A 12,507-nucleotide genomic window follows, 5' to 3' on the forward strand; every position below is an offset into this window, starting at 1 on the left:
TGTCCCCCATTCCTCCTTCACACAACCCTTCTAGTAGAATCACATGAGCGCATCTAGCGGCAAAGATATTCTGATACAGGCCACTCGTTCACATCTCTCGTATAGTCCCTCAAAGCATGCCTCAACATGCCTTCTTTACCACAACCCTAACCCTAGAAAAATACCAGAGCTTTCAAACTTGCAATCAATCGAGACACAGTCTATACAACAGAATGAATTCCGGTATTCAAATTGTGATTATCTCATCCTTAACTGGGCGCCTGGGACGCCTTACGACTATATACTTTGCCAAGCTACTTTAAACCCAAAGCTTTAAGGTCCCTAACTTGGTCCACTTCCCTCCCTCCATCTCATCACGAACATTACACCAACAAAGGAACCAAACCATGACCAAACCCATCGGACTCTTGCAAGATCAATGCTACCACTGCAAAACCCAAATCCAAGGCCCTCCAACAATATGCCAAAACTGCAAAGTAGTAGAATACTGCAACGAAACCCACAAAACCTCCAACCACCCAACCCACTCAACCGAATGCAACTCCATCTCAGAATCCCTAAAGACACTTTCAGCAGCCACAAAGCTCCTCCGCGAAGATCCCTCCGGCAACATCTTCAACTCAAACTCCGCCTTCTGGAGCATCAGCGAAACCCGACCATGGCGCCAAGCAACCTTCACTCTCATCGAACAACTCCGCGAAATTCCCACGGTGAAAGCTTGTATAGCATCCTCGACATATGGGATTGAATGGTTAGAATTGAATCAAGGAGTTGATCATAATAATCTCTGGCATCGAGTTGCAGCTTTGGATCTTCGACTTGGGGGAAGGGATCAGGAAGCTTATGATTTTATGAAGTGGTATACAACTATTGGTATGATGGATCCTTATTACAATTGGACTAGTTTTCATGATTTAGAGAATGAGGATGTTTTGGAGGATCTCCAGGCTGGGAATTGGATTTGTGGGGGGGATGTGCAGCATTTGAGTCCTATGGCTTTGGTTACTTTATTGAAATTGAGGATGTGGTTTGATTTGAAAGGGTTATATAATTCTAGGGTTTTGGATGGGAGGTTACCGCGGGAGATTTTGGATTATATTCGGGAGGAATTCATTGCTAGTGGTTTGGTTGCTGCTAGTCGGCATATTATACGGGATGTTAGAGATGGTGTTGATATTGAGAGGCGATATATATGGCCTTTGGAATTGCAGCTGGATGAGTTGTTTGTTGCGATCGAGAAGAAGAGCGTGGATTTTTGGCCGGCTATAGTGAATGGGACCAGGTTTGGGGAGTTGTCTGATGATTCGGAGGATCAGTTTGAGCTTGTCGACGCTTTATCTTCTGTACATCATGCTTGGGAGGAAACACCTGGCGCGATCGAATGGGTTCGAAGGCGTCTGCACCGCTCCTAGTATCTTCATAGCGACAAGGAATCCTAAGAATGCGAGAGTTACGCTTTTCACAGTCCGATTATGTCAGGGGTCAAGATGGCTTGATTTTCATTCCATTGCATTCACTCATCGCATCATTCTTAGTCTATCTCTACAGCATTAAACAGGAATGCTCCTCAGCTCTAAAGCTTTCCACTGTCCTGCTTGGTCAAAGTGTAAGTCCAACTAGCGCCGACATCGAAGAAGTCATTGCCGCTGTTAATAGCAGCCTTCTTGGCGTTCGAAGCGTCGATAGGGGTGGTGTACAGAGCGCACATCGTTCCTTGGGCGTACTTGTTCTTGTAAGGAGTGTAAGCTCCGAAGAAATTACATGGCTGGTAAGAGCTCAGGCCCCGTGCAATGGCGGCGTCACGGTTGGCCTTGGTTTGAGCCTGGGCGTAGACACCACAAACCGATGGGTCGAATGGTCCAGAGAAGAAATCCGCGGTGAAGTAGACACCCTTTTGAGGGGAGACGGAGATGGTGGAGCCGCTGATATTGGCGGTCCTGTCGAATTGTGGGACAGAGATTGCTGGACTAAATGATGGGGTCTTGTCGTAGCCGTTGGAGCCGGCAACGACGACGTGGAACTGCTCGCGGTATTGGCCGGTCTAGGAAAGGGGGGATGGATTAGCACAGCGTCATACACTTACGCGGAACACCGCCATGATGGAAATCTTGCTCTCGACTTACGTTAGTGGCAGTCTCTCTTGAGATGGATGATCCCCACAGAGTACACTTGATGTTTGTGATGGATGGTGGGTTTGGGCAAGCAGTGCCTGGGTCTACACTGGGATCACGCTCAAAGTCTGAGAATGGTCAGCCCGAATCAAGGAAGACTCCAGTTGCAGCACTTACAGATGTTGAAGGCGGTGCAAAGATCGACCTTGTCGCAGTAGGCGGCACATGTGCGAGGGTTGTAAGAGTCAAGAACGTAGTACGTGAGATACGAGTTCTGCTGGGTCGAGCCGTTCAGGTTTCTAGAAGATCGATCAGTCCTCGTTCCTGGTGATCGAAATGGTGGAGTTGAACATACCTGAACTTCTCAACGTAGGGGAAAGGGTTATATGGGAATGGCTGCGTCATGTTAGGCCATGCCTCTGTATCTCATTACGCCACCGTTCTTACCTGGGCGTTGGCCTGGAAAGCAAAGTAGGGCGATTTTTGAAAGGCCTCGGCGGTGTCGGGGTTGCGGACGGCAGGACCAGTACCGTCTGGCTGGACCGCACAATCACCACGCTTGACCTTTGCGGCCTTGGCGGGCTGAGCGTCAGATGCAGCGGCAGCGGCGGCAGCATCGGAATTGTACGCCAACTGGCCTTGTCCAGCTACACCGACGGGAGCGGCGGTGACGGCGGGAGCAGGTGCAGCGTTGATAGCGGCAATGTCAATCTGCTGGGCAGTGACGACACCGGCAAGGGCCGCAACGAAAGCGAGTGTGTACTGCATGCTGAGGTCGACTGTTGAGATGKACAACGAGGGAGTTGCTGTGCTGAGGCTGGAGTCCCTGTTGAGAAGGATGCAGAAGTATATATATCCCAGCGCAAGTCGGCAGAGAAGCCTATTCTGCTTTTTGCACTAGCCGAAGACGTGAAGAAGCAGTCCCAAGCGGGTACAGCTTCAACTTTGCGCAAGTGTGGGAGTAGAGAGGGAGAGGTCTCAGATGCAGTGTTCCTTCCCATCCGAGCTAGACTTGCAGAAGAGAGTTCTTTCAAAATACCTTAGTGGCTGGAGCCCGGGAGGTTAGCCGCAGCTCTATCTGAGTGCATGGTGAGAACCAATATCTGTAGACAGTTCTGGCAGCGAGAGCGTGTCGGGGCAGGTGCTCCGCATCAACCAAAGGAGTCATGGTTACTCACTACTGACGTCTTGAAAACGACGGGCAGTGCTGAGGATGACGATTGTGATGGGCTCTGTACGTGAATCAACTCTGAACAAAACGAGGCTGATGAAGTCGATGGGCCGAGGAACCTAGAGTTCAAACAGTGCAGCTCTAAACAAAGCAGTGCTACGCCGTTCGCACACCAAGGCCAGGCATGTTCCGAGGACATCCCGTCATCGGCATAAGGGAGGCGCCAAAGCAGATGGGAGTCCGGCAACAAGTAGAGTCCCACTTCACCACCGTCCCGTTCTGTCGAGGCTATGCAGCCACGATCACATGCGGACGGTCCTGGCAMGGCTAGCATACCAACGCAGAGATGTGTTGAGCTCGAATCGGGGATCTCCAGGTACGCTTTCCTCTAGCACAAAGCTTCAAGATGATCGACAGTCGTCTTCCTCGGTCCAGACCTCCGGACACCATCTCCATCCAGCGTTTGTGGCAAGCGATAAGTGGTAAGTGAGACAAGGACACTCTGATCATCTCCTTCAAATCAGGCTGATTGAATCTGCTCTCGCTGCTCAAGTTTTTCAGGGGATTGTCACGGGTTGCAACCTGTGATGATTCCGATGAAGCCTATTTAAGCAGTCGCTAGCGCGATATCAGACTCTTTCCGCAACCTGTAGCGCAGAAGGCTAGGCTCAATATTCACCCACAGAATCGGGGCACCTCTGTTTGCGTGAAGAAAGCTTCAGCTCAGTCGTTGGAYCATCACCTGCGCCTTTCCGCAGTAGAGCAGTCGCGCAGTCGCGAAAACTTCGAGCTACTGTAGCTGATCTAGCTCAATGCAAGGTGATATGTAAAACATTCTGCATCTCTGATGTATGTTGTGCAGCTCAAGCTCCACACGGTAATGGAGAAGTATCGCCGAACTACGGAAGTTCCGTTCACGTTGCTAGTCTTCCACGCTCCAACGGCTCGAAGCGACCACGCGTGTTTCTAACGTTGTTACTTTCTGACGCGAAAAAGCACAATCGATCGCACTCACGGAAAGATTTCACGATCGAAAAAGAGCTAGTGGAAGTACTTCCAACTGATGGCTCTGCAGCCATCCCAACCTTTCTCCAGTGCTGTAACGATTGCCTCTGGAAGTGGACCCTTTTCGAGATCCTTCATGTTCTGCTCGATGTGCTTCACAGAAGACGCGCCGATGATAATCGCATCTCCGTGCTCACGCTTGAGCTGGGAGTGGTGGGTCATCCAACGCAGAGCACATTCCGCTTCTGTCAGTGTTGTCAGTAAACGCCCTCTAGATTGAAGGAAGGGGATACTCGTCACCTGTCAGGCCATGCTCTTTTGCGACTGGGCGTAAAATTTCAAGAGCATTAAAGTACTCATCGTTCCAATACCTTGTGCGGTACATCTTGCCTGCTCCATATTAGCTTGTAACCCATGTGTTGGCCATCGACCTCACTAGCTGCGAACACGCACGTGCGGCGAGCTACGCGACTTGTGATGCTCCGTGGCGTTTGCCGGGTGGTAAGCTTACCTTGCCATCTATTGGGATCGAAACGTGCGCCAGCCTCGACCTCCTTGTCGTCGCGATGGTATCTGTCCGTGAGGTAGCCGCCTGCCAGAGGATTGTACGCGAAGAATGCCATGCCATACTTGCGTAGGCATGGCATTAGCTCATGTTCGATCGAGCGATGCAAAGCGTTATAGACACCTTGATAGACTTGAGGCGTGACCCAGCCATTGGCACGGCAGATTTCTTGAATCTGCGCGACTTCCCAGGCCATGTAATTGGAGATACCGAGCCTCTGAAACTTGCCCTCTTTGTATAGATCGTTGACTGCTTTCATTGTGACATCGTATGGGACGGATCTATCCGGACCATGTCTTTGGAAGGTCAGCCTGATGTCAATTGCGGGGCAGAGATGCGTACAGGTACCACATATCGACTTGATCTGTCTTGAGTGCAGCTAGGCTGGCCTCAAGGTTCTCACGGAGAGCTTCCGGCGTGTGGCGTCCGGCTTTGTCCCAGTCTGGGTGACTCAATTAGAGAGCATTCTCTACCATTTCAGCGGACACCTCTTCGCGAATTACTTACTGGATGGGCTGTCAGAGAACGCTGCAGTAGGGTAGTATTTGGTGTCCATAACAATGCCCCTTTTTGGCCAGTTCAGGTCGCCCAGCATTTCCTCCGATGATCCAGCTCCATATGCACGGGCAGAGTCGATTTCATAGTGTCCATACTTTTGAAAGATGTCCAAAATTGCACCAGCCGTCTCGAGATCATGAACGCGGGCTTGCTCAACGCCTGCAAAAGGATCAATCAATGCGAACATCTGCATTACCTAAATTTCCCACCTTCCTTGCCAAACGTCATCGCCCCGAAGACGACATTGACGGCACTCTTTTGCTGTAAAGTCATTTTGATATGGTTCTGAATGGTGAGAACGATGGCGGCAAGGAAAATGCTGTGAGAGTGTAGGAGTACCGGAAGCAGAACAGCAAAGCAGACATCTCTCCTTTATCATCAATGAGCCGCGTTGCCCTCCATGGTCCCTCATGATGTCAATTCCTCGGAGTTAGGAGGCGGCGGAGGGCCATGAGCCCGGGGTTAAGAGACGGTTTTTGCGACGGCGTGAGACTTCCACAGAGAGTCTCGCCATGCGACTGCTATTGGACGCGGGTCTGAGCATGAGCTGCGGAGAGTCAAGACGCGTCGAAGTCGTTTGTGATTGTGCTTGCACTGCGGGAAATGACGTAAAAAAGCGTGACTCAGCATTCAAAATTGTTTGTCTTGGCTGGAGTTCGACGAGCCTTCCCCGAGCCATCAAGAAAGAACACAGGAGAAGCCGAGAATGGCATCATCTACTCAACTGGCATCCCTGAGGCAATGGCTTATTGATAACGGCGGATCTGTCAACCCAAATGTCTCCCTCGAATGGAATGAAAAATCGGGAGTCCACTGCAAAGCCGCGTCCTCCTTAGACCCCGAGTCAAGAATCTGCACAATTCCACACTCACTGGCACTATCAAGCTTGAACGCCCTCGTGGATGATGATTTCACCGTCTTTCGCAGACGTGGACTTGCTCCGGAGGCCATTGGGTACTTCTATCTCATGAACCAATACATCCACCGTAACAGGTCGTTCTGGAAGCCCTACCTGGACACTCTGCCTGGTCCAGAGGTGGAACACCACACACCTTTTTGGTTCACCGACGATGATCTCGCATGGCTTGAAGACACTGATGTCTTGCACACCACGAAGGCTCGACAGGATATCCACAAAGCACACTTCAAGCAGGGAATAGCAATGCTTGAGAAAGCCAAGGTCAATACGGAACCATACACGTGGTAAGTATGTTTTTGTAAAGGTAAGTCGTGCTTGTTTTTGATTAGTATTTCAGGCCTCTTTTCAAGTGGGCCATCACCGTGTACACTTCACGCTCGTTTTCATCTCGTGCACTACGGCCGCTGGACAGCAAGTATTGGGCAGCATACAAAACTGGCCGAGAAGGCCAAAGGCAGACGGCGTTGGTGGACATGTCTCGTGTCTCCGCCGAAGATCAGGACTTTCCCGTGTTGTTTCCCGTCATCGATATCCCGAACCATTCGAATGATGCGCGAGTCGATTGGGCGTTTGATGCCGGGCGATTCAGCATCACGCTCAAAGATGAATGTCCTGCTTCATCAGAGGTTTTCAACAATTACGGTCCGAAAAGTAACGACGAGCTTCTACTGGGATACGGGTTCTGTACTACAGACAACCCGAACGACAAGGTTCTTCTCACTTTGAAACCACCCGCGAAAAACCTCCAAAGCGAGATCCGAAAGTACCAGTCTGGCTACTTCTCACCGGATGGGATTTGGAGTAGCGAAAAGACAACATTCGGCGTCAAGCTAGTGTCATGGAGAGACGAAATGGCGCGCGACCCTCTCAAGCTTTTCGAAATGCTGCCCGAGCCGTTGCTTGAGCTCATGATATACATGCTACGTTGCGAGCGTGGCCTGCCCTTTCAGTTTCTGGAACATCCATTGCAATACCTAACTGGAGATGAGACGGGTCGCAGCTACATGCCTCACGTAACCCGCATGATCGTAACATCACTGGCGCCCAAGCTCGCAAAGCTCCAGAACAGTACCCCCTCAGAGCCTCCAGCCAACAAGAACCAAGAACAAGCAGCCATATACCGTTCTGGGCAGATAACGATCCTACAGTCGGCAATCGACAGCCTGCGAAGCTATTTGAGATCGTTGCTTCCGTCAACACAAGAATCCGAATCACTCACTGCACCTGTTCTGTTAACAGTCGAAGGACTGCTGGAGCTCTCTAAGCAGTCAGCCGATGGAGTCAAGCATACTTCCGATTTCCTCACAGGCATCGCAGCAAGTGCTGGATCAACAGACATTCAACAGCTTCGGGAAGCAGGGTGGGAGGACGACATTGTAGTCTTGTTGCTTTGCTCTCTGCATCTTAGAGACTCGATACTCTCGACTGAGTATCTTTCTACTGTTGAAACAAACGAGGACTATACGCCGGAAGAAATGCAGCAGGCGCAGAGTTTAATGGAGCTAGTAAGTTCACTCTCTTGCTGCATCGAGATGCTCCCACTACTGTTCAACATCCAGCATGACTGATATGAACATAGGTCCATTCTGCTGCGAAAATTTGTCCAGGGAGCGTTTGGGAGCATCAACGATGGTCTGACCGCTTCATTGCCGGAGTAGGAGGTCGACTTGTCAGATTTGAGAGCTTCATGATGATGGTTCCCAGAATTCAAGATGCGCGACTGGTTGTCTGCATTCATGGGATCCGGTAGAGTGAAATGCACGTTATTTCATACCATGATAGCTTGTCTATCGTCTACGTACGTGCGAGGCACCATCCACAATCAAAGAACAGCCGCAAATTGTCGGAGCTATCCACCGACGTTTGTCCCCTAAACGCCTTCATATCCCGCCAACTCGCTCGCTCAATGCTCCCAGAATGCGCAGGCTAAATGCTGACTATTTTCGTGTTCATGATTCATAAGTATGCGTGTTGCAGCAATTGCTAAAACCATCGAGGCAACCCAAAGCCAGCCGCCGACTGAGACCTTTACCGATTGGCAGGGCTAGAAGACATGCCGTCTCCGTTGAGAATGAGTGCTGTCTGAATGGCTTTGAGACGGTGATTCAGCGGTGTTCTAACTGAGCGACGCTTGGCTGGGGTGTCGTGGATGCCGTGCTCACCCGAGGAGCGCTTGCGGGATGGGAAATGAGAGAGCATAGGAGTCTCGTATGGAGTCATGGATGATCGCAGGTCAAGGTTCGAGGCTGGAGTCGCAGAGCCCTTCTTTTTTTGATGRGGCGTTGAAGGCGCCGGCATGTCTGCAGGCCGGAGCGCGTACAACTGCTGTTCGATGAAATCGGAGGGCGTTGGCGCGAGTGTGGTGTACTTCTCCCGGTTAGCGTGGTGCAAAAGCATGACCATGGTGTTCAACCTACGTAATTTTCAATGTGAAGCAGCGGATCAAACAGTTCCCGAATGAGCTTTTCGTGAGCAGGACCCTCTGTCACCGGAATGAAGAGTGGTTTTCCAGTGGCCGCAAAACCTGGCTTGTGAGACTTGTAGACATTAACCACGAAGCCTTCCGTGCGTAAGTAATCGTGGATGCCGCGACCGACGTCAGCGTCAACATCTGTTCAAATTTAGTGATTTGCGCCGGAAATGTTTGGGGATGCCATCGCTCACTCATCTCCTTGGCCAGATTTCCCTTCCGCCACAGGCCGATTCGAAGGGCGAAGCTCATGCCGCGGCGCTTGAGAGCGAGCTCTTTCAACGCTGACAACGCACTTTCATCCTCACCAGCGAGCAAGCACTGGTAGCACGCATGGTCGTCAGGAACACGGGGGTCATCGGGACCTGTGAAGCCGTAACAGTGAAAGTGTTGCCATGTGTCGCAGTACGAACAGCCAATCTGGAGCTCTGTCAGCTGAGGTTTGCAACAACTTGTCTCTCCAGCGACAACATACCATTTCTCCACCTTCCTCTTCCAGATGTCCGCACTGGCACATCACAATATCGGCACCTTTCTCCCGAGACACAACCGGCCTAGCAAGCTTGAGTGCGGCCTGTCGTAGCTTTGCTTTGGACTGTTGCAGCTTGTTGGCGACTTGTGGTAAAAGCAGCATCTTCTCTGATGCGGCGACTTTGGTAGATGTCGACGGATTTGACGCAGACTTCCCTCTCGGCGGTGGTGGCGGGCGCATAAGTTGCTGAATCTGTGTATCGCCCTATCCGAAAAAATTGTTAGCAAACATCAGATACGTTGATAAATCGAGAGCGGCATACCTGTGTCAGCCTCTCAGGGAGCATGAACCCCCCGAGAGCACTCTTCATGCGCGGTGCATTGGTTGTCTGGGTGTCGCCGTTCTCAGATACCATAGCTTGACTGTCTTGAACATGCAACACCGTCGCGGTAGCCACCGGAGTCGCAATACCACCATCGGTCACGGTACCAAGCTCGCTGGGAACAACGGTCGAGGGGGTGATGGTCACATCTTCTGCTTCAGAGTTTGTTACAGACCCGAGCTCTGCTCCTTTTGCGATGGMGTCGTTGTATTCGAGCTCCGTGGGAATTCGAGTCGATTGCATGATGCATGACATACCATCAAAAACCGGCTGATGGAGATGGGTCACTTTCAGAGCGGTGCTGAACTTCACGTCAGTGTTTGCCAGGCCTCATACAGAAAGAACAGTACCTGTGAAACGCAGAGCGTAGCTTCTTGACGTCCGAGGTGGTTCTCGCCCATCCATCCGCCGATGCAAACCGAAGTTGATTCGAGTTGCTAGGTTCGAAACCTTCCGGTGGGTGCCCATCTTCAATGTCCTCTGTATAGTGCAAAGTCATCGAGATATACCGCTTGGCTGCAAGGACAGAAAGATTAGCGATTCCCTCTACTCCGCCACTCTTGATCGCACTTGCCTGGAAGCTCAGGAAGATGATTGCAGACATGCATGATATCACGAAGCATATCTTGCAAGGCAAGGTTGGTAGCCTCGACAGTGAGCGGAGGGCCGCCGGGGCTTTCAACCTCAAGACCGGCGATCGTTTGGCCATTGGGGTGGTTGGTGTGGTATTTGACAGTGAATGTGTATGTCTCGACCACCTTCTCACGGTCTTCGGGGTCGGTGTGAACGTAAACCTGCACTGCCCTGAGTGTGCCGTCCTTGAGGGCAACAAAAGCAACATCCTCCTGAATTATGTCAGTACAGTTGATGGCAAGTTGGAGCGGACAACTGACCAGCCAGTCAAGAAACTTGTCCGCTCTTTGGCTACGACCTCGACGCAAGACTTGCATTTGTGTTTGCTTCACGCCCGAGCGTTTGGGCAGCTTTCCGTCTGCATAGTCTCGGTAGGATGGGACACGAGAGCTCAGCTCGTAGAGCTGATCGCTGARAGCCTTCTCAGCGAACAAGGATCTGGACATGTCAATATGATGTTGGAGTATGGGAGGATAGAAGACTCGATTGCGCACCGCAAATAAGTCACGCTGCTGAGCTGGGGGCAAAAGTTAGCATGATTTGGGTTCCGCACTTCTGAACATCAAGAGCACTCACACCGCCATGTATCAGTGTCTGCACGATCTCGAGGCTTTGCTTCTGGGTTATGGCAGTCTTCGTGGTCGTCGCCGCCAAGCGCGTCTTCTGCATCTGCTTTGCGGGCATCTCTGAGGATGCGGTGTAGTAATTGGATTCAAGCGAGCCGTCTAGCTACACTGAAATGATTCAGGAGTTACGCTCACGAGTACCGGTGGTCATTGCGCGGCGTTGTAGTAGTAGTTGGAGGGCGAGAGGTGGGGCGAGATGTGGTCTGGGATCTAGATGTGGGTGTTTGTTCCGGTCAAGATGAGAGGCGAGGTGGAAGCAAGCGCCGGCACCCGGCTCCAACTCGAATCTTCGACGGAGGAAGGAGCAACTCACACAATTTAGAGACGGCAGGAGCTGTGGAGACAAGCTTTTGAGCGAGCAGGGAAAGTACCTAGTAGCTCGTTTGCACACATATCTGCAGAGCCAGGAGGGGGGGAAAAGAGCCAGCTTCCGATGATGCTGCAGCCTTCTGGCCTCACAAACAGCTGCCACAAACCTCGTGTCGTCCTACGATTACGAAGAGATGGATGCAAATGGCAGTAGACTCGTCAGCGCGTCCACGATTGAATTGCTGTTTCTTGCCGGGTCTGCGCTGGACGCAAGTCTTCTTCGTGCATGCAAGTGCTGGGCTGCATCGAACAATCTTCTGACCCTACTATTCAGGACCCCGTCGCGTGGATCATTGGATGCGCAAGTACAATGTCGGTGGGAAAGAAGAGATAGAAGACGATGTCACTAGCAAGGCGTAAATATCCATCTTGGACCTTGGGAGATTAAACTCCTGGACAGATGATCAAACATAGCTCGCATCTCATGGATTATCAAATCTTTATGCAGTCACAAGCTGCTCACGACAACCAAGCTCGAGTCTCATAGGTACCTAGCTACAGTCATGCATCGAATGGACATCCGGGGAAAGCTGGAAGCGGTGCTGTATGCAGGCTCAATACATTCTAGTGTCCCACGTCTTGTTTGTCTGGATCTCGAATTTTGACTTTCGGGGCGGAATCGGCGTGAATCAACCTCACCTCGCCCATCCTAAGCATTGCGAGCAGCACTTCTGGGTCCCGCAGCACCGCGACGGTTGTTTGCGGCGTACGAGCCCGGCGCTATCATTTTCGAGTGTCAGTACATTGTCACACAGTGTCTCTCTTGTTGTTCTCCTTCTTCCTTGCGAACGCAGTGGTGCCATGCCGGCCTCATTGCATCTCTCTATGACTAAGACCGATTATGCAACAACCCCAAGCTGGAAAAGACGAGATTGAGATCATATAATGCAGTAAGGTTCACTATGTTATCAACGCATCAACGTGGGCGAGTCAATGCGGCCGAGACATTGGCACTGGCACTGGCACTGGGCCAGGATCGAAAAATGAAGCCCAGCGCATGGCTATGCCCAGCATGAGCATGTCTCTCCAGCATATGATTCTACCGAGAAGCAAAGATCGACAGCAGTGGTGGAGTCTGCCGGAATGCCATTCATGTGCAGAATCTTCAATGGATAAAGGTACTGCTTCCACACGCCGACTTCACTCAACTTTCCGTCAGGTCTTCCCACTTCACTTCGTCGGCGCGGAATGGCCAACCACGCCTCGAGTTCTCGTGGATTAGGTCC

The 12,507-nt window shown here is 51.4% G+C and overlaps 4 protein-coding genes; 1 reads left to right on the forward strand and 3 right to left on the reverse strand.

Annotated features, from left to right (window-relative positions):
• Positions 1 to 1,573: 1,573 nt before the first annotated feature.
• On the reverse strand, positions 1,574 to 2,879 carry RCC_06526 (uncharacterized protein; the record flags this gene model as incomplete). XM_023771789.1 has 5 exons in its annotated part: positions 1,574 to 2,041; positions 2,124 to 2,239; positions 2,289 to 2,410; positions 2,467 to 2,507; positions 2,559 to 2,879. The coding sequence occupies 5 exons, from the start codon at positions 2,877 to 2,879 to the stop codon at positions 1,574 to 1,576; spliced, it is 1,068 nt and encodes a 355-aa protein (XP_023627557.1).
• Positions 2,880 to 4,323: 1,444 nt separating this feature from the next.
• On the reverse strand, positions 4,324 to 5,683 carry RCC_06527 (related to potassium channel beta subunit protein; the record flags this gene model as incomplete). XM_023771790.1 has 6 exons in its annotated part: positions 4,324 to 4,532; positions 4,588 to 4,677; positions 4,799 to 5,148; positions 5,195 to 5,294; positions 5,360 to 5,569; positions 5,620 to 5,683. 6 exons carry the CDS (start codon positions 5,681 to 5,683, stop codon positions 4,324 to 4,326), a joined length of 1,023 nt encoding a protein of 340 aa, XP_023627558.1.
• A 433-nt stretch (positions 5,684 to 6,116) lies between these two features.
• RCC_06528 (uncharacterized protein) lies at positions 6,117 to 8,079 on the forward strand (the record flags this gene model as incomplete). XM_023771791.1 has 3 exons in its annotated part: positions 6,117 to 6,613; positions 6,667 to 7,834; positions 7,909 to 8,079. The coding sequence occupies 3 exons, from the start codon at positions 6,117 to 6,119 to the stop codon at positions 8,077 to 8,079; spliced, it is 1,836 nt and encodes a 611-aa protein (XP_023627559.1).
• Positions 8,080 to 8,357: 278 nt separating this feature from the next.
• Positions 8,358 to 10,970, reverse strand: RCC_06529 (uncharacterized protein; the record flags this gene model as incomplete). XM_023771792.1 has 10 exons in its annotated part: positions 8,358 to 8,696; positions 8,747 to 8,940; positions 8,994 to 9,219; positions 9,275 to 9,535; positions 9,594 to 9,954; positions 10,004 to 10,169; positions 10,228 to 10,498; positions 10,547 to 10,724; positions 10,781 to 10,803; positions 10,863 to 10,970. 10 exons carry the CDS (start codon positions 10,968 to 10,970, stop codon positions 8,358 to 8,360), a joined length of 2,127 nt encoding a protein of 708 aa, XP_023627560.1.
• Between the last annotated feature and the right edge of the window lie 1,537 nt (positions 10,971 to 12,507).

The sequence above is a fragment of the Ramularia collo-cygni genome (genome assembly GCF_900074925.1).
Source record: "Ramularia collo-cygni strain URUG2 genome assembly, contig: RCC_scaffold09, whole genome shotgun sequence".
NCBI lineage: Eukaryota > Fungi > Ascomycota > Dothideomycetes > Mycosphaerellales > Mycosphaerellaceae > Ramularia > Ramularia collo-cygni.